Source organism: Corvus hawaiiensis, chromosome 5, assembly GCF_020740725.1.
Source record: "Corvus hawaiiensis isolate bCorHaw1 chromosome 5, bCorHaw1.pri.cur, whole genome shotgun sequence".
NCBI classification, from domain to species: domain Eukaryota; kingdom Metazoa; phylum Chordata; class Aves; order Passeriformes; family Corvidae; genus Corvus; species Corvus hawaiiensis.
Window position 1 is genome coordinate 74,882,829 of NC_063217.1, and position 25,240 is coordinate 74,908,068.

At 44.5% G+C, this 25,240-nt stretch overlaps 1 protein-coding gene across 2 annotated transcripts in view; it reads right to left on the reverse strand.

Annotated features, from left to right (window-relative positions):
- The window catches only part of ADAMTS3 (ADAM metallopeptidase with thrombospondin type 1 motif 3), a 57,487-nt gene that overhangs the window by 14,913 nt on the left and 17,334 nt on the right, over positions 1 to 25,240 (reverse strand). For both annotated transcript variants that reach the window (XR_007203760.1, XM_048304480.1), the window contains exons 4-5: positions 22,289 to 22,445; positions 592 to 791 (exon numbers count right to left, since the gene is read on the reverse strand). Coding sequence is in view for 1 of the 2 variants with exons in the window: in XM_048304480.1 (XP_048160437.1) it covers positions 592 to 791; positions 22,289 to 22,445 (357 nt within the window). In the remaining variant the exon portion in view is untranslated. The remainder of the gene's footprint in view (positions 1 to 591; positions 792 to 22,288; positions 22,446 to 25,240) is intronic.

Below are 25,240 nucleotides of genomic sequence, written 5' to 3' on the forward strand. Positions count from 1 at the left end.
CTTTCAGATTCTAAATTCTCAAATTTAGATGAACTGTAAGCTTAAGGAATCATTTAAAAATTATTCCAGCAATAAAAAGGGTGTAAAACATACAAGAATCATTCCTACACCCATAAAATAATTATTAACAGGAATCATTATGGTAATAATTAGTCCCTCACCTTCATCCTTAAAGAGATTGTTTTTCTTTCCTGTTTCTTAGACAGATCCACCAGTATTATCAGAAGGTTTGCTCTGTCAGAGAGCCATTGAGAGTTTAGAACACTTTTTCCTCTACATATTTATGCTTTAATCAGTTTTTCTCCACTGTGTTGTGGAAGAAGCTTGGAATTACCAGAAATGGATCAAGTTTGCGTTTTTTCCTTACTGTGTTTCAACTATTTCCAAATTATTGGAATTACCCTCAAATGTTCCCTAGGAAACTACTGCAAAAAAGATGAATTAAAGGAACATCTTAAAACCAGAAAACCTTCTCCAGCAGCAGTCAAAATGATCCCATCGCTATTTTTCCCAAACCCGGTGCTCCTACAAAAGCTCCCACCAGCCATTCAGCTCCCAAACAAGCCGTGCGGTGCTTTGTAGGATACTCACGATGTTCATGAGGGTGAGGAGGTAGTTTTGGACGTGCTCTTTGCCATGGAATCGGACGACAGAGTCGTCCACCCCCAGCAGCACCTCGATGTTGTGGTCATCGTCTCCCGCGTGGCGGCGGCGGCGCAGGGTCTCGTTCAGCTGCTGCTCAATGTGGCCATGCAGGGAACTCAGTGCTCCGAGGCCAGGGAGGAGGGACTCTGCAAGGACAGTCTGCTGTCAGTGGAGTGCTAATTCCTGTCCCATCCGTAGAAGTGTTCAAGGCCAGGTTGGACGGAGCTTGGAGCAACCTGGTCTAGTGGAAGTTGTCCCTGCCCATAGCAGAGGATTGGAACTGGGTGGTCTTTAAGGTCTCTTCCAACCCAACCCTTTAAGGTCTTTTCCAACCCAACCCATTCTGTGATTCCATTACATGACCAATGGAATTCCACTTCCATTTCAGAAACATCCTCCCACAAAGCATCCTCACTTGCGGAGTCACCACTCTGGATAAAATACATCAGGAACCCTGAAGAAATTACTCTCGTGGTGTAGGGCTGGGAAAAATCACCAGAAAACCAATAAAAGAATTCATTCAACCACATGGGTCTGTATCACAGTTCTTACTCCACATGCAAAATCCAAAGCTGTTACTTCCACTTATGGCAGTGAAACAAAACATGCCCAGGGATTTTTAACAGGTAAAACCTCACAGCTGTAGGATACTTGGCTCGTCCCAAATCTACACCAGTACTCCAACAGTCTCTGAGCAATGAACATCAGTGAGGAACATCTCATGGTGCACACAATGAGCTGCATACCATGGTTCCTGTGTCCCTGTGACAGTCAGGAGCATCCCTGTTCCCCCACTCTTCCCAAAAACACACAGGGATCTCCCTGCTCTACAAAGCCAGCTAGAGCAACCAGCATGCAGTGGATGGAGAGGAGAGAACAGTCCTGCTTTCCACTCATGCTGTATCAGGGCACTTTCCCCTATGACAGCAAACTTCCAGCCCTTCTCCTCCGTGCCAGAATTCATGAATGCCAAGGCTGCAAGTCCACAAACTGGCCCTTCCTGTGTCTTCAGGCACTCTCAAGTATGCCAACCCTGGGATAGCACACCAGTGAGAAAATCATACACCCACTTCAATTCCAAAAACCGCTCCAGCCGGCAAAGCTGCCAAGTGCAGCATCCAAGGGAAACCCAGCTGGAACGCTGTCACATTGCGGTGCCCACAGTGCCAACTTCCCATACCTTGCTGGGAAGTCAGGCGCTGGGTCTTCTCCCTAATTGCTGTGCCCTGTCCAAAAAATACTGGATCACATGAGTGGTTTATCTATTCTCTTGCCTGTTTTCCATAATGCAGTGCTTCAGTGAGTTCAGAGTCAAACAATCAGGCTCAGTTGCAGCTTACACATACTGCCGAGAGGTGTTTCAGAGGATGCAGCCTGCATCCATGGCCAAGCACTTAACACAACACACGGGATCTAAGTCCATCGAGTCCAACTCTTCCCCCAGCACTGCCAAGACCACCACTAAACCACGTCCCCAAGTGCCGCATCCACACAGCTTTTAAATTCCTCTAGGGATGGGAAATCCATCACTGCCCTGGGCAGCCTGTGTCAGGGCTGGACAATCCTTTCCATAAGAAATTTTCCCTAAGGTCCAACCTAAACCTTCCCTGGCACATCTTGAGGCCATTTCCTCTCAAGTCTGAACACTTGTTACTTGGGAGAAAGACAACATGAGGCAATGGTGAAGAAACACACAGAACCACTCTGGCTGTTTGGGGATTTGAGCTAGACAGACTAATCCGTCCTAATCTCATTCTGGAATTAGCTGGTTTGTTATCTCTTCCTTTTTTAATTTGCCAGTCACCTGCATCACTTACATCCCGATCTTACCTGTAGGAACAGATGAGCCCATGCTCTTGTGCCAAGACAAATGGTTATTCTGGGTAACAGCATGTGTTTGTCCTAGAGCGTAACTGCAAAATAACGGAACTACAGCTCTTTCCCTGCTATTAAATAAAGCTGCGATCTGCCCAAATCTAATTTCATCAATACTGTTATCAACCAACCCTCTGTGTACCTAAAGAGAACCCTCAGCATCACTCACATGGGAGATTCTTACTATCTTATTTCACGTTGTAAAATACATGGGCTGAATTCTGTGCTAGTGATAGAAGCATTCCTCAGATATGTATGTACACCTTTCATCCATCCATCCATCCATCCATCCATCCAGCCAGCCAGCCATCCAGCCATCCATCCACCCACCTACCTACCTAGCCATCCATGCTCTTCATATATGTTCAATTGCCTAATTTAGCCTTTCTTCTGAATATACAGCTAGGAAAAGTATCTAGGGAAGATCCACACCTTCACTAACTCAAAATTAAACTCATGAGAAACCAGTATGGAACCAACTGAGATCAATCTAAGTCCCTTTCCAGAGAGTGTGTTAATGTACAAAATGTCCCCAGGGACAGACGTATTCTGCAGCTACTAAAAAATTCCATTCTCCTATTCTCAAAGTAAGGAAACTAGGCCAGTCCATCGTGTCACCGCCTCCTGAGCCTTATTTTGAAGTGTGCCTTTTGAAAAACCAGCAAAGAAAAAAAGAATCATTTTGTTCAAATGCACATTCCAAACAGTTCCAACAGAATTCTCACTGGTTTCCACACAAATTGTGTATATGCAACATTTTGGTGGCGCTGCTGGTACTGCCTAATTGTGAGGGATCAGCAACAGAAACCACCCAGGTTGTCAGGGCTAAGATACGATGACAGGATGTTCTCATTAGGTTCTGGGATGTGCTGAAACTCGTGTGCTTTGATTTATTAGGTCATTAAAAAAAAAAAAAGTCCTGGCAAGTTGCACATTCTGCTTTATCTTTTCTTGAAGCATTGCCTGAAATTGTCTTTTACTCCAGAAGCATCAAATGACTTTCTACCACTACCACAACAGTTTTGTGGCATGAAAAGAATGTGTCCTGTCCTGAGGTCCCTGCCCCAAACACCCTTCCCATGTGGAGCTCTGACACCGGGACTTGCAGTCTTGACTCCATGATTTGGATCCTTAATATTGTCAGTGTCTCTGTAGGAGAGTTTGTTGGTTGCTCAACTGCTGCCAAAATGTCTGCTTGTTTGTTTTTGGGGGCGGAGGGGGAAGAGTTTGTCTCTGCAGTGACCCCAACTGAGCCAGTTGGCCATAAAAATACACAGTTTTACTTGATGTTTCACACTGCATGTTCAAGGCTGTATCCGTGAAGTGCTTCCAGAAGCCCCTGCAGAGCGTCTCTCTGGGATATTTCACAATAAATAAATATTATCTATGAACTTTTGATAACACAAAGCAAGCCAGCTCTGCTGCTGCAGAAACAGTGAAGTTACACAGACGAGAACATTGGATTTAACACCTCCCTCAGGGCAGATGGAAAAATCACTTGAGCATTAACAAAAACCAAGCCAGAAAAACTCAGAACAACCCACAAGCCACAAAGTCACTAAGGTTAGAAAAGACCCTTCTGACCATCGAGTCCAACTGCTCCCCCATCATTTCCCAGTCCCCATCAGCTAGATGTCATTCACCACATGACGATGGAAGTGCTGCTGCCCCTGTGAGTGTTGGGACACTGCAGATGAGGTTTGGTGGTGGTATCACCTTTCATGAAGGTGTCTTGGTGTCAGAGGAGGTGTGAGCAGAGGACAAAGACACTAAAACATTTCCTAGTGGAAATAAAAATGCCAGCAACCAGGTTCAGACACAGCTCCATTTTTACAACAGTTTCACTAAGGAATGAAGAAAAAAGAGAGAAAAAGTTCTTGTGACCCCATATGCAGACCTCTTGAGATGATTAAGCTCAGAGAATTACCTCTGTTTATGTTCTTTTCCAGTGGGACCTTTGGAGTGACAGTGACTGGCAGAATTACAAACAAACAGGGATTAAAGGAAGATCTGAATCCCAAGGCTGCAGGATTAGTCACGAAATGCATGAACTCCATGGGCCATAAACACAGACCCTATCTTACTTTGTTCTTACACTTAGAAGAGCAAAGGAAACATTCTGAAGTGCCAACTGCTTCCATGAAATATGTCTTTCTCTGGTACCTGAGCAGTTCCAGCTGCAGGGTGATTCTGGGAAGGACGGAAGATTTCCTGCACTATATTCCTTGCTCTGACATCACAGGAAGGCTCTTCCCTTCCGCGCACCGTCAGCGAAAACAGCTCTTAGCCCTCATTTACACCAGGGCTTGATGCCAGCAGCACGCTCAGGGAGCCACGTAGAAATGCATAATCCTCTATGTATTTGAATTTTGTTTAGAGCCAACTCAGGATAAACTTTTCCAATAGAAAAGGCTGGAATTTTACCCTGTAATTTTCTTGTCATCAGTTCCCTCCCTGGCATGAGGCTTTCTAGGACTGCAGGTTATCCTTACCTGGCAGCAAACACACAGAGAACAAAGCCAGAACTCAAGGAAACTATAATTAAATAGGCCTGAATTTAGGTCAACCATTAACTGTTCTTTTTCCATCCCATGAGCAGAAACAAACAGCAAAGAGGAACGCTGCCAGCCTGTTCCAGAGTTCTCAGTGCTGGAGAACACACCTGACACACTTCCTGGGCACTCTGCAACAGCTCTGCACTCACCTGATTCATGGTGAAAGTGCTTTTAGATCTGTGGAAATCTAGTAAGGATGGTGCTGGCAGAAATGTTGCTGCGAGGCTCTAACACACAATCAAAAGAAGAGGAATAAGGCTCAGGATCAACCCAAGCTTGTTTGGAATAAACATACTCTGCCCCCTAATAATCAAAAGCTGAGGGAGGACATTGGACAAGCAGAGGAGAAGCCACAGAGGCTGCTCTCTGCACAGCCCACAGACATGCCAGCACCTCGTCTCGCCACCACTAATACCAGATCACAGCTCCGCGCTGGCTTAACACGGCCTCAGGACTTGCCCGGCCTTGCCCTGGCTCATCTGCTCTGCACCTTATTTTTAGCTGGGCTTTAGCCCTAACAGCCAACTTAGCCAAGAGGTAGTTATCCTAGAACTACAAACCATGTCTCCCAGAATTACTGCTTGCCTAGTAGCAAGAAATCCTCCCTTTCCCCATTTCTTTAATTATTTGGCTCTCTATATATAGCAAGAATTCCATCATAATTTTATTTTGAAGGTACGGGTGATTTGGTGGTTGGTTTTGTATGTGGAATTTTTTTTTAGAACAGGTTAAAAATATATATTTACTACATGTCATTATTCAAAAAACTTAATTACAGGTAGGGCTGGAGTCTGGCTTTGACCCTGAATTTTGAAGTATGAAAATATATTAAAAACAGGTCTTTTACCAAGACATTATTACAAGCTGTCACTCTTCCTTCAGTTTAGCAACTTACACATGCAGCTCAGAGACTTTAATAGTAAAAAATTGAATTTTTCTACTTTAATCCCAGGAGAACATTCTGTTGGGTAAAGGCCATAATTTATTTGGACATATAAGGAAGACTTGAGCATTTGGGTCTGGCATTTTAGGAGACCTGGGCGACACCTTCTGCTGGTGCTTACATACAAACAGAGGACATGTAGAAGCCTGTGGGTCACACGTTAGACACAATAAACCAAGCAAAGCCATCCCTTTGTCACTTTACACCACACCAACTTCTTCAATTCAGTATCAATGGAGCCCTTTAAACACAACTGCAATAGAAGGTGAAAAATAAAAGAGGAAAAAAAGTCCCATTTCGCAAAATCATCATCTGTATCAATGTCCAAAAGTACAGCAAAAAACATCTGTAGAGGCTCTGAAATTTGGTTTGCAGATGAGAAAAAGTAAGCCAGCAACAATGTGCAGCCTGGCCCACTGCTGAGGTGCACACCTGGGTACCTGGGCTGCCGGAACCAAACCCAGTTTGGGTATGGGAGGGCTCGTTTTTTACAGCTCAGAGTGGCCAGGCTTTACTCCCAAAGTTTTCAGCTCTTAAGAGCATCGAATCAATGACTTTCCAAGCCAGACACTCTCCCAGGAACATGAGAGAGCTCTGCATTAACAACCTTAAAAGCACTCATGCCTTCATGCATCATTACATCAACCCAAAAATCATTTTTACTTCACAAAGGAAGTAAAGTACACTTAAAGCGGCCTTGGATTCCTAACTGGAATAATGCACTGCAAAAAGACAGAGCAATCCAGAAAGGGGGGTACCCACTACATTTTGAAAAGCACAGGTTGCATTCATAATTTATCTGCTAAATCAGAACTTACTAGAAGAGATGCTGGATGGCCTGAGCTGTCTGCATTTTTAGGCAGCTTCCCTGAGATACCAACAGGCTTCACAGGAATTCCAGGGTCTAAACTCTTTAAACAGGCATTTTCAGCACCAGAACGCTACTATGAGCTTCCAATGCTCAAGGAAGTTGCTTTGGCAGAGATACAATCCCCCCAGTGCTCATTAACTAAGTCATTATAGCAAGGCCTTAAAATTCTCTCACTCCTTACTTGGCATCTGACCCAGCTTCTGCCAGCTGGCTGAAAGCATGGCAGGAGCCAAGCTTCCTATTTCACAGACCCATGGAATAGTTTGGGTTGGAAGGCAGCTTAAAGCCCATCTCCTTCCACCTCCTGGCCATGGGCAGGAATATCTTCCACGAGACCAGGTTGCTCCAAGCCCCATCCAACCTGATGTTGGACACTTCCAGAGATAGAGCAGCCACAGCTTCTCGGGAGAAGACAGTAAATGAATTTTCAGCGGCACAGACTGGGGCAAATGGGAGCAGTTTCCACAGTGAGGGCACTAACTACTCCTTGGGTTGCTCATTTCTTTGGGATAAAGGGAGAGCTGTGTTTACATGCAGCTGCTTATTTTTAAAAGCTATGTAAGGAATGTGTTCCTAAACATGTGGGACCTTTTACTGCCACAGGAACAGTGCAAGAGGACACAGCCTGGCTGGTGATCTTCTGCAGGCCCAGCCACAGCCCTTCTCATCAGCGAGCAGCCCACTGCCCCCTGTCAACAGCAATTACCCTCTGATCACCACTTTATCTGCCCTAAGCCTCTGGAAGTCAGCAAAGCCTGCTACGCTGTCCAGACACAACAGTGGGACATGGGGACAGAGCCCGGTTCCCTTAGAAGGGGATTATTCCAAGTAGGGAGCAGTGCCTTGCTCACACAGCACACAGACACACCACCCTCCCCAGCTCTAGGGGATGAGGGATGGAGCTCGACAGCTGCTGAGGAAGGACTTGTACAAGCCACCAATGTACAATTTAATACTTCACCTAGATATCCTAAATGTGTGCTCTGGACCAGCACCACCAGTGACGTAAAATCCCCGCATCGGAGGCCTGCCACTCTGATCCATGCAAAGGGGAAAGCTCTCCCACCATGATCTGTGCAAGGGGAAATGTCAAGAAAGAACCTTTGCCCTTTTCCAGGACAGACTTGCATTCTCCTGCCTATAGAGAAGCCGAAGAGCTTGTCTGAAGGGCTCTGCGTTACCGACCTGGCCTGAGCCAGAACTGCTGTCCAGCTGGAGCACAGAGCCACAAGCGGCTGAGGCAGCTAAGCTTTCCCATTAGAGTAATGACCAACTGTGAAAACATGTTGTAGAAATCCAAGGGAAGAACACCATTGATGACAAGGTGGGGCACAGCAACCTGCTACTACAAAAATGTTGAAGGACACTGTGGTGGCAACAGTGGAAAAAGCAAAAAGGTACTTTGAATGTTTTTTCTGTAAAAAGGAAAGAGACACAAACACACTTCTCACTGACTTGCTCCAAGTTCTCCTGAACCTCTGAGAGACAGAGCAGACCACTACCACAACAAATTACGGACCAGTTAACACTGGGATCTGGGTCCTGCCTGCTGCCTTGGCCGCCCTCCCCTGGCCTGTCTGTGCGATGGAGCTCCGGAATCTGAATAATCCATCTAGAGGTCACTGGCTGGAGTGAACATGGGACCTGTTACAATAAAACACAGAATCATAGAATTGTTAAGGCTGGAAAGGACCTCTAAGAGTCTCAAGTCCAACCATCTGACACCTGAAGTCTAAAAGGCCAAATGAGAAATGGAGAAGAGATGAAGCTCGGTCCAAGTGCCAAAGCCAGAAGTTTTGCACATAAAGGAATCACAGGAGATTTCTGAATCTCCTTTGCCACTTCTTTCCACCTCTCACATGTTCACAGAAGACACAGAACAGGAAGAATAGCTGGGCCTGGTTCCTTTCTAAATGGAATGAACTTCTTTACAGGTATAAAAGGCAAAATTATTCTTCAACACCCTCAGTGTGATTCACTCGCACGGGCACTGGCACAGGTGGAAACCAAGGGCGTGAACACCATGGGCAGACTCAGCTATCCCATGGCTTCTGCTGAGATCAGTGCTCAAAGGAGACAGGAGAACAGAATTCACAGTAATCACTCACATAAAAGGAATAACTGAGTGTGTAAAACTGGAAAAAAATGTGGGAAAATATTTATGCAGCCCATATTACCGAGACAAAGAGAACTTCAAAGGTCCCGCCAGTGATAGTGAGTCACAAAGTGTGCGGGTGTGCGACAACGGCTCCCTTCCTTCCAGCGTCTTCCTCCCCCGTTACTCGTTAATGTAGCTGAAAGCATAATTGTCCTTAATTGCTCAGTTGGCACTAAGTGGATTCCAACCTTCTGACAGGACAAAGTCCAGCAGCTGGGTTTTGGAGCCCAGCCTTCTGATGAGCCTGTGCACCTGCAGTGACACCGGCCACGTCCAAGGCAGGGCTCCTCCACTGCTGCAGCCTACTGCCAGGCAGCAGCAGAGCCATGTCTGCATAGAGGAGAGGTCCCTTCCCACTCCAAACATCCCAGGATTCCACAATCCTATGATACACATACACTACATTTAGATATATATATTGGATTACAATATTTAGGTATTAAGGTACGTAAACCAGAAGTTTTGCAGAGTTTCATTTGCCCATCAACCCTATCTCAAGCTGAAATCCTTAATTTTTAAATTTTAAATTGTAAACAAGAACTGGCTGAATTGATGATTATGGAGTAATTTTTTTTTGAGGAAAAAAAAATACACAAAGTGAATGATTATAAATATATTCCAGCTAGCTGTGCTGGGTCAACAAATTCTGATTCTTCACTGAAAAATAGTATTCAATGTCACACAGGCAGATTTTGTGAAATCACAAAGTCAGTCAAAGCCTCTGCTGTCTTCTAGTCAAGCATTTTCTGGAAGGGAGGATTTTAAAAGTGGAAGGGCTGACAGGGAGACAACAGTCCTGAAGTAAAAGCCAGCCCTCAATCCTCACAATGCCTTATGGAGCAGAACCTCATCTACCCACAGCTCTGGCTATAATTACTTGGAGTAAGTGCGATACACTTATGAAAACCACACAGCCTGATATTACAGACATACTGACATCACACTATTTTTAGTGAAAAAAACCAGCCAATAGGCAGCTTAGGAGGGTTGATTTTCACTGTCACACCACAGAACTGGTTTGCAAACATCAGAGTCCCACCTGCGCATTCCTGTCGCCATTCAGGGTGGGGAAGAGTCTTGTGCAAGGCCCAAACACCAGTCCTCAGAAACTGACAGATTTTTTTCGTTATGGACCCACCCCCCCCACCCTTTTATACTTTCCTTTTTTCGTATAGACTCTTACACAACAAGGCACTTTTTTTTCCTTTCCACCTCACCAAATTCCTACAAGTGTGCCAGCCTCGCCTGCACCTCGCACAGATGTGTTATGAATCTAACTTGCACTGTTTTCCACACAGGATATTTTGATCATTCCCCTCTCCTTTCCCCCATCCCAATCCCATCCAAAATAGCACAGAGTCATAATCATAAATTCTCCCATTGTGACCTGAAAGACAGGACTATTTCTCTTGAAAATGCTGTGACTAAGGAGAGGGAGTTTTTCAGCAAGGTTCATCCCTGCAGTCTGCCGTGGGAGGTGAGGTCTGCTGGAAGCATCTTCCAGGGAATTTGTACTTCTTTCTATCCAGAACCCACCTTCTTCTCCCTCCTGACACTCAAGACCACTCAGACAAAACATAAATTAATTCAAATAGACTGGAACATTATTGCTAGAACCTCATCACAATGTGTGAGTATCCAAAATGCCACTTATTTGTGGAATGACACTTCACCAAGCACTTCATGCCTCTTCAGCAGCACACTCTCTCAATGAAGCTGCTTCTTGAATCCAAGGAATTTTCCTGTGAGAGGAGAGCTGCCAACTTTCCTTCTTTGGCGAGCAGGGTCCCATTCTTGCACCTCTCTCCATTTCCTGTACAGTGTTGTTTTAATGAGCCCTCCAGTCTGGTGGAAAGCTAACAGAGACAGCGAGAAAAAGCACAATAATAAAAAGGAGAAGAACCTGAGAGGGGAGAAGATTTAGGAAGAATTTTCCATTGAGTATACAATGGGTCTGACTAGAAATATTACAAGAAGAGATAGTTCTCCTCTGCGAAAGGAGGGAAACACCCTGAGGGTTCAGTATAGACACGTAAAAGGACCTCTTAAGCTAATCAATAAATTTCATGAATTAGAATCACAAAGAAGAAATGCTTAGTCAAATATTATTGGTGTTGCAGAAAACGCAGCAAGAAAGACAATCCAATGTACCAAAATCAATCAAGAGTACAATTTTCAATACTGTCATCTGAAAATGCAGCCTTCGTCTTGGATTCAATCCCTAACTAACATAAAGGTGAGCTTATCCCAGCTCTGGATCCCAGTTTGGTTGCAGTGGCTGAACTACCAAGGGAGGATGACAGTGGGAGTGATGTGAGAGTGGCAGTCCAAGGTGAGAGAAAGGCTGTTCAAAATTAGGAGACAACAGAATCAACCAATATAGCAGAAGAGTAGAAGAGGCACGACAGCAAATAATTCCAATTTTAAAAAGCGTATCCATGCATTAGTCACGGATAATAAGCCTCTCTTTCTCGCCACATGGAATTTCAGCCATTTCTCAAAATTCCACTGGCATAAATATAAAGGAAAAGCTCCAACTATAAACTGTCACTGAATGCTGTTGAACTCGGGTTCCTGCTTTTTTTTCCATGAATGCACTGTAAGTCAGCATTCCAAGAGCAATAAATGTCTCCAAGCCCAAGCTATTTCCCAACAGTCCATGGACCAAGAGAGTGTCCAAGATAACAGCAAAAATATGCACAAGGCCTTTCTACCCAGATACCACATCCACAGAGGAAGGGGGTGTCTCAAAACCCCAGGCTGATCTGCACAAAGGGGCTCTTGAGTTAGGACAACAAACAGCTTAAAAAACCCAACTGAGCAGAAAGATCACTGAAAATCCTGAAAAAAAAGTAACATCCAAGTCATTAGCGAGACAGAGTATCTGCTTGGGAATTGGGAAGTGTGATTTGGATAGAAACTCTGCCACTGTGGAACAGCCACTTCCAAACTGTGGGCATCAACTTACCCATTTCTAGTTGGGGTAATAACCTGCAGTGTCTTTGAATATCCCACTCAAGCTGTAAATATGATCATCATCCCAAATAAGCCTTCACAGAAGATGCTGAAAGCAGCTTATTATGTCCCAAGTGCCTAAAAGGTTTCACAGATGCTCTTGGTTGTCCAGTTTTGCTCTTCCATGGAAAAGCACCTGAGGGAACTCACTGTCCAGCAGCGCAGCTTTCCAGTTTTTCCCTGGCTTTCCAGCTTCTGCCTCAGCTTCCCTGGCACTGCAGACACAATCCTATCTTTTACCTGTGCCAGTGCCTCACCACTCTCATTGTAAACTTGTACAGGGACTACAAAATACAGAGTTATATGGAGATACTGGCAGCAGGAACACCTGTATACTGTGCCATCACCTGTGAGGTTCAGAAAAGGGATGTTAAACTCAATGAAGGGGTTGTCTCTCTTTAAAGAAATTTAAAGTCTAATTTCTTAAGGCTTTAAGAATGGAGACAGGGCAGCTGAAGCCAGAGGAGTCTGGATTTCCACAGAGCATTACATCTGATGAACAGCTGTGAGTCAACCTGCTGGCAAAGGCTCAAGCGTACAAGTGCTCAGCTTTAAATCCTACAGATACAGACATGGAATGACCTGCAGGACACATTGCTGGCTTTTCTCCATTGCTTCTTCCCTCAAATGCCCCAAGTTTCTTCTTCACACAGGAACAAACATCCTAAATAAGTGGCATTAGAGGGCGGGATCAAGAAACAGGAATTTGGGATTTAGTGCCTATCGAATTTCTCTCACTATCAGAAGTTCTAAGTGAGCCTGGGGATGGAAAGAGAGCACATCTGCTCACTGCAGTGCTGGTGAGACGTTCCTAATAACGATGCCGATGTTTCCAAATGGAAGTGGATGGGATGCCCAGATGGCTTTCATTGTCCTATTTTTCCAAACAGCCCGACAAACTTGAGATGTAAAAAAAAAAAATGAATGATGATCGTGTCTTGCCAGCAAAAAAAAAAAAAAAAAAAAAAAAAGCATGTTTAACAAAGAGCAAATGAAGCAGATCTGAGGAGGTTAGAACTTTATCAGCCTTCCTCCAACCAAATCAAGTATGTAATCAACCCCCACAACATGGCACAGTGCTGCGTGAGCCCTCAAAGAACAGATACTTTTAATTGATTCATCGCCCCTTGTGTTCCCTATTAAAGAGCACTGTTAACTAAAGGAAGACTGATTTTCACTTCTAGTAGTAAATGTTCTCAGCATCAGAAACTTGGAAGCTTTGAAGTGCTGCAAGTAATGAAAATATATTGTTACTTATTCTTGGCAGGGAAAACCCTGATTAAGAAAAGGGGCTTGAAATAAATCAAGAATCAACCCCGTAAAAGAAAATAGAAAAATACCATTAAAATACCAAAGCAGAGGCTCGAATGCATCTGTTTTCAAATTCACTTGTGATCGGGGATAAAAAGAACATGGACTTGGCTATGGAAGAGCCCAAGCAGAACCCAGGGATATGGCAGTGCATTTTCAAGGACTGCTCAGGACAAGCTATTTAAAACAGTTCCCAACATTAATTACATGGTTTCTGGATATTCACTGCCTGTTGGTTAGAACTGAGCATTCAAAAAGTAAATAAATAAGGTAATAAATTATTTTGTGAAGTGGATTTTAATTGGTATCGTAGTTCTAGGGAATACAGGGCTTTTGCTGAAAATTAACAAAATCTATGATACTAGTTACATCATCTGTGATGATATCAATTAGCATTTCTTCATAAGCCACAGAGTATAATGAGTTACCCTTTCACTCCAAGGTATTTCTCAGGAATTTTCAAAACAGGTTTTGCCACAGATCAAATGAAAGCAAGAGATGTACTTGGAATTACTCTCAGTCTAGAAGCACCAGATGAATTTTTCATGTTCAACAACATGACTTTTAAGTAAAGTTTGAGATATTTGCTCTATGTTGTGAGGCAACATGGAGGATCAGAACACAGTTTCACCATGGGCTGGCCCTGAGCTTCCTTTCTGCTCTAAGCAAGGGAAAAAACCCCACGAAGAATCTTCATCATCAAATCACAGGTACTCAAAGGCAAATGAAAATCTACATCCAGAAACAGAAGAAGAGAAAGACACTAATTTACCTGGTTCCTAATTAGCTGCCTAACTTGGTTAGCAAGTCCAAGACCTAAGTAAAAAGTAAATCACTATCTGGCAGAGCAGCCTGCAATCATCCCCAGTGATTCTGCTCCAGCTACATTCAGAGCTCCTAAGAAACATCCTCAACAGCTTTTTCTCTTCCCCCAGGTCCTCTTCTCCTGGGAACACACACCCTCCACTATCCCAGATTGCTCCAAGCCTTGTCCAGCCTGGCCTTGGACACTTCCAGGGATGGGGCAGCCACAGCTGCTCTGGGCAACCTGTGCCAGGGCCTCACCAGGCCCACAGGGGAGAATTTCCTCCCAATATCCCATCTAAACCTGCGCTCTGGCAGTGTGAAGCTGGTCCACGCTGCAGACTGCAGAAATCCCCAGACCCACAAACCTTCACTGTCTGCTTGCATGGACCTTCTCAAACCTCTGTGTACCACTCCACAGCACTTGGAAACACAGTGCAGAAGAGCCTGGACAGGAGGGAACAGGGTATATACTAAACTGGTAAACTATTACAACATTAACTTTGACTTGAAAGGGAGGAAAAACATCCAAACCCTTCAGGCCCAGAGGTTATTTTGATGCTTAAGGGCAGCCACAGACCCATCACTGACTCTCCCACCGATCTGACTTCTGTAAACAATTAACAGAGTTACTACTGCCTCTTACTTTAATACCTCTAACAGATTTATTGTCAAGGACAGAAAAGCACAACTACTATTCCTCCTGGAAATTGTGACTTTTTGTTCTCTGGAACTATTAGTGAGGAGAATTGGAAAGGCAGAGCAGAGCTCTCCATTAAGAAAGCACAAAGTTCCTTGGATGGCCTTGCATCACCTGTTACTGTTTCCAGATGAGACTAAAAAAGCTCAGTTTACACTGTGTTTAACCCTGTTGAAGCTGAAAATTTATTATCTGAAAGATTCTAGGTATTATTAGGATTTTGCACAAGATGATCAGTGTAATTAGAAGTTTTTATTCTAATTTGCAATAACCAGGCGGTGTTGATTTATTATTTGATGACTGTAGGATTACAGAACAATCATTTGGCAAAGAAACAGTCATTCAAACTTTGTGATCCCGATTTTGCGTTTATGGCTACAAGATAGTCATTTCATATAAAAAGACAGCACTTGCTAATCAAGCGTGTGTTTTCACACACACTCGCAGCCCATCATTCCCTGGCCTCCATGGAGGATGTGAGTGTCTGAATCCAGCTTTCTCCAGATATCTAGGTCCACTGTTAAGCACCCTATGCAGAAATATGGGAGAAGAAGGAAAATCCTACCGTTTCTAGCCACCCGATGGACAGAGCCTGTTGCCAGGAACAAGGGGAAGGACAAACCTGTTTCCTGCAGGCACATCACTAACTGCTGGGAGGGAGGCAGCAGCCTGCTTGTTATCTGGGGGGAGAGGTAAAATGCCAAAGGAGACACAGATCCTCAAACTTTTCCCGGGAATATTTAGAAATAGGCCCTGCCAATAATGCTGCAAAGGAAGACACACCAACGAAACACTTCTCTTGGCTACTCCTAAAGTACAAGCCAGCAAAGCTCTTCATCCCTCCCTGGGTTCTCTTCCCAAACCACATGATATTTGATGGAATCCAACACAGATTTCCCACAGGTCAGCCTCTACCCATCACCATGCAGGAGAAGTCAGCTTCGCTGAGACATCAATTCCCTCCTTTCCAACTCTACCTGCAGACTCAGATTTGTGTGACTTTTAATAACCTCTAGAACCCTAATTATCTGGCTGATCCTGTCCCACGTTATTGGAATACTCCAAAGAATGATTAGGCAAGGTATTCTGGAAAAAACCCCACTCTTTTCTCAGCAAACAACAGCTGGGTCATGCTGTTACTCTGCAGTGTTTTACTACTGCATTTTGGAAAGATTTATGCACTTGCATAACCCAGAAATGGATCTGAAGAAACTCAGTCCACTGGGAGCAAGCGAAGTATGAGGCTGATGTTCTCACGTTAGTAACTTCCATCCGCATTCCTGTCAGCTCCAGCTGCCCAATTCTCTGTCATCCCACATAAGACAAACCAGATTATTTATCATCTACACCATGTTTTGAAGGGATAAAGGGAAGGGTGAAGTGAGCTCTGGAACATCTTGGTGTAATACACGGGGTACAGCAAGAGTTAGTCCACAGTAACCCCACACGGACCCTACCAAAAGCAGGAGCGTGGCATCCAAACTGCTCATTCAAAACACACCAGATCCATTTTCCTTCTCTGTCATAAACCAGGGGTGCCAACATCTCATCCTGGTATTTTCAATGATACATCTGAATTAAATTGCCCTCAGTTTGGATTCTTAAGCTGTTTCTAGAATCTTCCTATAACTTTACCGAGCATCAAAACCATTAAGAACCAGGTGTCTCGCAGTGGGGAAAAATGCTAAACCTGCAGATAATTCAGGGGAAGAAGGTCCAGAGAGAGTCTTACAGTATGGAAATTACTCTTTTATGTTATGACACAAACTGCTACATTTTAGTTCATTTTTCCATCAAAAGCCTGCAGTAGAACACAGACTGATAAAACAGGGCTCTGTGCTCTCATTTCGGTCCTGAATTTGTAGGACGCGCATGTGAAACACGTGAACGAGCCTCAGCCCCCGCAAGCTGTGGGAGGACTCATTTCCTCTGGTTCCTGCCCTCTAATTCACATAAACTCCCCCCGATAAGGCAGCTCTTCTGCTTCCCACTCCCATATTCTCAGACAGTGCCATCCTGGTACATATGTCCTGGTCCATAAAGAGCACTTTTAACCATCTCATGTGCACCTTTCTGATCAAACCCAGCAGCAGAAACGAGCCACTTCACATCCAAGCCAGGGACCTCAGTCCTACATGGACCACCCAAGGGTGACCCTCACCTTGGCATGTCTCTCCCAGATTACTCTGAGAATGTCATCTATGAACCAAACAGGCTCCCCTCGCACAGGAGCAGCTGCTTACACAATATTTAAAAACCTCTCCTGTCTGTTATGACTGCTGTTAGCTGAAAGTTTTCCTCTTCCTATGCAATTTGGGGGCACAGGGAGTTTTTACTGGAAAATGGTAGGAGCCTTGGAATGGCTGCAAGCTGAATGTACTGACCTGTCTCCATTTCTTCAATTTGCCCTTCATACAGATTTTTCTCTGTGTTTTACTACTCTGGCGCTGGGTGCCTACAGTTGAAATGAAGCCTTTATTCTTGGTTTTATTTAAAAATAATTTTCCTTTGTTATTGCCAAGAATAGAAGACGACTTAAGCAGATGGATGTTCTTGCTCTCATCATCAGGCACCACCTCCCCAACACAGACAGAGCACATCAGTCACTTCACAGCACCTTCTGATCCACTGCTGCTCAAGCTTTTCCTTCTTAAAAAAAATTGTAAGCTTTTCCTCACTATAAAGTCTTTGTTTCCTTTTGCTTCCTATACATCCATCACCAACACTCCTTTTCTTTTATACCACGCTGTGCTCTTCCTGTTCCATTTGATTACCTTTCCTTGATTAAGCAAACTGTTACCTAAAAAAAAAAAGAAAAAACCAATCCCACAAACTATATTCAATGAAGAACTTCAGAGAATCCAATTAAGTTTCAGTTTAAGAGAAGAAGGCTAAATTAAAAGCAAAAGCTCCAGAAGGTCTGGATATATAAGAGGATGTCCTTAGACAACCCAGGTTATTGCCATCAATACAAGTTATTGGTGGCCCTTTCTTGGGGGACTACAAGAGAGCTGGAGAGAGACTTTTGACCGGGTATCAGGAAGAAATTCTTCCCTGTGAGGGTGGTGAGGTCTTGGCACAGGCTGCCCAGAGAAGCTGTCCCACCCCTGGAAGTGCCCAAGGCCAGGTTGGACGGGGCTTCAAGCAAGCTGGGATAGTGGAAGGTGTCTGCCCATGGCAGGGAGTGGAGCAAGATGATCCTTAAGGTCCCTTCCAACCCAGACCATGCTGGGATTCTGTGATTATACAAAAATGCCCATACTGAACAGAGGATTATACACAACAATCATTTCCATCTTTGCCATTGTTCTGATGCATAAACTTGTGTGGTGGGCTGTGCAGCATCAAAAATATCCTCCACCAGAACACAGGTCATGAGAAATTCTGCTGAGAAAGAGTTCAGACACCCTCCGGCACGACGACGTCCCTGAGAACCACTAATGATGTGCCTGGGGAAGTGCAGAGGGAGGTCTCCCAAGCAGGCAATAGTCTTCCCATTCTTCCACCTTCTATTCCAGGGTTTCATTCCCAGGCAACCAGGAGCAAGTCCCAAATCATTTCTTCCTCCTACATGTTTCCCACCTGGGACAAAGACACTCGACACGAGTGCCATGGCAACCCCATCAGACACACAAGCACTTTGGTGCTTTGGGGAAAATGAAAATTCTGAAAGGAAGCTGGGAGATAAAGGCTCCTACTTCTTGTTTCCCACTGTTAGGAAGTAATTACAAAAATACTTTCATCTCAAGTGCTTGCTGGGTGAATAGGTTGTCATTTAAAAAATACTACGGTGTGAAGAGGAGGATGAAATAGGAAAGCTCCGAGTACATTACCATGCTGTGTAACTGCCAAGCTCAGGGTTGCCTGTCATCATTCTACCACATGAAAGTACACAGAAAAAATGATAAATGAACAAACAGGAGGAAAGATAAATTGAATACTCAGTTATCATCTCGAGCAGCATATGATCCAAACCCTGCCTCATCATCCCACTGATGTCAGCATGAGTGTTCCCACTGACTTCAGCGGACTTGGATCAGGCTTTTATGTTTCTGAAACACAGCTTGGATTTTATTTTACCACACTCCTGAGCCAAATTCAGTAGAACTTGCACAGGTGGCCTCCTAGGTGCAAATTTGACTGTGAATTCTACAGGTTCTTCGCCTGTTTCTGCTGCATCTTGAACGCTTTCAAGGAATAAGGTTAATGATCACAGTGATGTTTCTCAGCTTATTAACAAGGAGCAGCTTCTTTTCATCCCACTCAGACAGAGTAATATCATTGTTATACTTCAAAGACCTCCCAAACTCAGGCTTGTCCTGAGAGCATTTCCTTCCATTCTGGAATAAAAAGCTATTTTGGTGAGAATATCATAAGGATTTATGTAAATCATGTTTTAACATGACAACCTCATACACTGCTCTATTTTTTTTAGCTCTGTCTGCACAGTTCTTTCACTCTCTGTCCCTCAGACCCTTCCCTCCCATATGGACACTTTGTTTCTTTTCGTCCTTAAGGATAAGTATTTTTTGATTTAAGAGACATTACTTGGGAGTAACACTCACAACTTGAACGCTGACTACCTGTACTACTCAACCCAAATGAGAAGCACAGATGTTCAGTGTCTTTAGGATCAAGACTTAAATGACTGGGGAAGTCAAGCTTACAAATGTCATCCCAGGGCAATCCGACATGGAAAAGCTGTCAGGAGACAACGTGTAATTACACCCATGGAGAACTCAAGACACTGTCCTGCTCTGTGATATCATTCCCAGACCAGACCTAACCGGACGCTGATCCCAGATGCTTAAAAACAAATGTCCAGTGTCACATCCCACTATATTTAAGTGCTTTTTCAATAGCTGGGATTTCCCATGGGAGGCCTTGGCTTCCACCCCACAGAAGAGGAAGAGCCTCCTTTGTCCAGGAGAGCTAACCTGAGTTCAGCACCTCAAACCAGTGAGCACCCTGTCTGATGGACATCACAAGGACCAAGTAGGATTTTGGGTTAATAAAATGATTTTAACATTTGGTAGTCAAGACCTACTGCTTCCCTGCACTGCCTCACATAGCAGAAGAAAGATCAGATTCCAAGGAATACAGTCAAACAAGATCTTTCGAATCAGCAGACAGATTACCCATGACATACAAATAGTCAGCCTGCCAACAGCCTGTCAAAATATGGAAAATTATCCACATTTCCCTGGTATCACTGAGCGAGAGCAGAGGCATTTTCTAAGCATAAAAGATATAAAACTGTCTGCAATTCCTGGGTATCAAAACAAACCCCAAATATTCAAGTCCATTTATATGTAAAAGATCCTACTCACACCAAAATGACTGAAAAGACAAAGATATAAAGAGGCAATAATTAATGAAGGAATCCTTCAAGGGGCCTAAATTGGGTGTGCACACACACAAAGAAAAATTCCCCACAGGAATGGGGCAGGATTTCCAATCTGATTTCTTGAGTGTCTCATATGAGGCTTCTAAAGAAACCAATCTCTATGCAAAGCAAATTATGAAAACAATACATGCAAATTGCCACTGTCATTCCCTAAAGAGGCGATCCAGAGCCATGGATACCATAGATAGGAATCAGCACAGGGTGCTGCTTTGGGGTGGGAAGGCTGAACCCACAGGATCCAGCAGCTTGAGGCACCGCAGTATCTTCCCCAGAACCCCAGATTTCTGGTTCCCACTTCAGACAGCTCTGTGAAGCTCCGTCAAAGAGAGCCATAAAGGAAACAGGGAAAGAGAAGTGGGTAAGTGTGCTGACTTCCACGAGAACACAGGATACACAGAAGTTAATACTCCACTGCACTGTGATCATTGCTAAAACCTTGCTCTCAGGATGGCAGCTTTTCGACTTACAACTCCTACGCTCATTCTGTCCAATTGCTTGAGCAATGTCCAACCAATTCCCAAATGGTCTAAAATGCTGCAGGAATACCAGATGTCCTGTCAGACTGCAAGCTCCTGCCACATAGCTAGAGCTGGAAGCCCTCCTCTTAGAAAACTGACTTCTTGTAGGGAGAACATGACACAGCGTGTCCTGTGTCACTGCCGAGAAAGGCTGTCACACAGAGTTTCCCAGTTTTGTAACGACTTCACTGACAACAACGATTTTAATTACTTTTTTATCTTAACGGCTGTTTTGTTGAGTCATCTGTCATCTGTTACTGAAAATTTGGATTCTTGTGTGTGCTGGCTGAACTCCCAAACCGCGAGCAGACGGTACTCTGCATCGCTGCCTCGAGCCCAAGCACGGTGGTGGGGGAGCAAGGACAGAGAAGAAAGAGGAAGATTTTCATGGCATTGATACACAGCTCATACATAGACAACCCAGCAGTTGCAGCTGATAGACAACTCAGCCACTGCAAACATTTCCTCAGGCTCCACAGGCTTGGGCACCTTGCTTTAACCTTGGTCATGGAATAGTTTAGGTTGGAAAAGGCCTCCGAGATCGAGTTCAGCTATTCCCCCAGCACTGCCAAGGCCACCACTAACCCATGTCCCCAGGTGCCACATCCACATGACTTTGAAATCCCTCCAGGGATGGCAACTCCTCCACAGCCCTGAGCGGCCCGTGTCAGGGCTTGACAAGCCTTTCCATGAAGAAATTTTTCCTAATATCCAATCTAAACCTCCCCTGGTGCAACTTGAGGCCATGTGCTCTTGACCTGTCACTTTTTACCTGGGAGAAGGGACTGAACCCACCTGGCTAAAACCTCCATTCAGGGAGTTTTGACCTCCTTTCAGAGGTCTCCCCTGAACCTCCTCTTCTCCAGACTAAACCCCCGCAGATGCATGAGCTAAACTGGAATGGCCTTGTTGGGGTACCCAAAGCCAAGCACCTCCAGTTCTGTCCATTGTATGTACTTCTTTTATATCCCAAACCCTTCCCAGTCCCAACAACATGTGAACACAACATAAACACAGGAATTTGAGAAGCCGAAAGATACTGAAAGAAAGGCAGAGCACTGATGAGAGCAGAGCTGCTCTTTCATCCTGAGCCCAGAGCCTCAAAACCCCTAACCTTCACTATGCAATGCCTTGGCTTGTGAGGATTTGTGAATTATTAAAAAGACATACAACCAAATGGATTAAACTACACGATGATAATTATTCTCAGACACGGTAATTATTCTCACATGGACCAACCACATTATCTTCAAGGCAGAGGGGAATCCTTGGATGTGACAAAATATATCCTATCAACACAACTGCCTTCAGAGCGCTTTCATTGCAACCAGGAGAAGGAGGAAAACAGTAAATTGGCACAATTTCACTGTTACTCAAAGAAACAGAACCCAAAATTTAAACAGGAGTTATACAGCCTCCTTCAGAAGCTTCCATAGGCTGAAGTAACCTGGAATAGATCTGCAAGCAACCCCACGGGGTACTGTACCTTCTGTGTGGACATCAGGGAGCATGTCAGTGGGACGCTGCGCTACCGCCGACCGCCTGTACACCATGTGGATTCTTCCCTTCTCCTCTTCCATCTGCTTTCCTCTTTCCAAAGGCTCAATGAAGTATTCATCCTCATCAGTTCTTATCATTCCAGCCTGGTAAGGGAGAGAGAAAACATGTCCATACGTCATTTTAGAGCCTAAAGACCCAGCCTGAGGATCTAAATACAAATACCAGGAGGGATGAAGCATGAAACGCTCAGAATACTACTGTAACCCATACATTTCTTTTCTCCCCCCCAAAATTTCACCAATAAAAAGAGCTTGAAATTTTCCAAATGAATCCAGACAAAGGGGCAGAAGCAGGTTTTGCATTTTTAAGTGAATCCTCCCTGTAAGCTGTAGTGCCAACCCAGTGCTTCCTTCCCCCCAGTCGGAGAGATGTGCAGGGAGGTGCTCGGAGCACGTATTTTTCAAGGCTCCCTTGGAGAAAAGGCTGTGGTGGATTTTCAAGAAAGAAGTATGTAGTGGAAATCTCTTTTTTTCCACAAAAGCACATTGATGGAGCAATCCAGGAAAGCAGTCTCCAGTCTTGGAAGGCTATTAATTTTACTGCTTTTTTCTTCAAAATTAACAACATTCAAAATTTCCATCCACTGAAGGAGGCAGGTTGGAATCCTTCCTACTACAGAGTTCTCTAGAGCCGTCCTCAGGACTCTGTGAAAATGGGCAAGACAACAGGAGCACCAAAATCCAAAGGCAGCCTTTGGGGCACAGTGGCTGGAATGAATCCGCCTGTTCCCAGCACCATCTCAGCCCTGAGGCTCAGGGAAGTGCATTGACTCCTTGGCTTTCCTACAGACTCGCTTCTCCCAGAGGAGAATCCAGAAGAACCCCTGCCCAGGTCCCATCAGCATGCCATCTGCATCTACCTTGCTCCCCAGTATCTGTATCTGTCTAAATGACTTCTGAGCATTAATTCCTTTCATCCCTGCAGGTCTTCCCATCCCCCTCGATTCAGAAGAAATGGTGCACAGTGAACAGAGGGAATTCTATGGAATCAGAGAGATGCAAGAGGAAGTGCTGCTGGAGTTCATAATAAAAGGTAACTGGGAGCAAGGCCAAACCCAGTCTGGCCCAAGCAGCCCACCTAGGAGGGTTTCCCAGAGGACACCAAACCTTATATCCTTTACTGGACAATCCGTGGATAAAGCAAAACCTGGAAAATACTTTTTTGTTTTTCCTTCAAAATGTAAAACATGCAGATAAGAATAAGGGAACTAGAAACAATATAAAGCCTTGCGAAAATAACCTACAAGGGCAGGTTAAACTAAGGAATCACTTCCCGAGCCAAAATCAACAGCACTTAAGAGGGAACATGATTCCCTATAAATATGCATGGCGTGTTTGTAAGGAAAGAGACCTTCATTCAGGGAGCACAACGGAGAGCTGTGGAGTGTCCATTAATGGCCACATTTACCTTCAGTATTAAACATTATGGGTGGGATTTCCAAAAGTATTTTAGGAAGTCAAATGCCCCGTTTCTAGCAGTTTGCAGTACGGGCGAGGCAGTCAATTCCCAGGTGAGTTTGGAAAGGCCACCCTCAAAACTTCAGGAAGTTTGTTCAGCAGTCACACTGATGGCCATTATCGAGTGCTTCTAAAAGTGATCACCAGAGAGCAGAAAAGGCTTTGGGCTGTTAAACCCATCCTACCATCCCATGGTCAATGCCACCAGGTCAGAGGACGCTCTCACGTTGTCCTCCCAGTCTCCATCCCAAACTCTGGTGGTATCTGTATTTTGAACACCTTGTGTTCTTTTAAGACACAGAATCTCCCACAGAGAAGACAATGCTATAAGTTATGTTTTTAAACTGTCCTTAGTGCCTTTGTACTACAAAGAAATAGTTTTTCAAACGCTGATGTGACACCCTGGGGAACCGAGGCATTAATTAGCAGCCATTTCTCCTAAGCCAGCTCTGAACAGTAAGGGAACAGATTTGTAAAGCTGCTTTAAGCAAATCAGCAACACATTATGGGAATTCAAGATGCACAGAGCTTCCCTGCATCTCTCTACATGAGAATCTTCATTTGTATTACAGACATCTTTCATCTGTCCCAGGATCTGCACATCCCTCTGTCATACAAAGTAATTTGGAAACACCACGTGCTGCGTCTTCACTGGGAAGAGCTGAAATAGGGGAGATTATAAGCTTAAAAATTTGAAACTTAACATCACATTCAAGGCTCTAAATTAATCTCCAAACAGAGCAGGCTGTCAATAAGTGGAAGCAGACTAATAGGCAGGTTGGAGCTTGCTCAGCAGCAGGAGGCTACATGAAGTGGTCATCCTTAGTAAGAAAAAAATCAGGAATATACACAGGGATCTAAGGATGCCAAAAGCCCCTTCCCCTCTGGAAGGAGGTTCCAACTTGTGACCCTTCAGTCACACACAGGTGCAAATACAGAGTAATAAAGCTGCACTGTGCTGTTGGACTCTACCTAGAAGGGAAGCATGAGAGGATCACAGCTCTCACCAGAGTGAAGCAGGCATGTGTGAAAGAGTCAGGCAGCTGCTTTCCAGTTCAAGGACACGGAAGGATTCAGTGGGAAAAGGAAGAACTACCTGTGTCCTGTTTTATGGAAGAGACTATGCTCAGGAGGATGAACCTGCTTGCTTCAAAGAACAAGATCAAATCCAACACCTGCATCAACATAGGAAAACACAGTGACGGGTCTGTACATGAAGAATTTCAGAGCCTGGAGATTTCTCCAAATGTTTTCTCTTCCCCCTTCCATTCTTCAAAGCCTGCGGTGGGGCAGAAGAAGCCTTTATTTGACCAAGGGAAGCCGAGTATCCTTCACTCTCATGAAGACCAACCACGGTTTAGTCTACCCAGCGAAGAGGGACTCTGCCGTGGTCTAGTTTCGACTTCTACCTGCATTTCCTA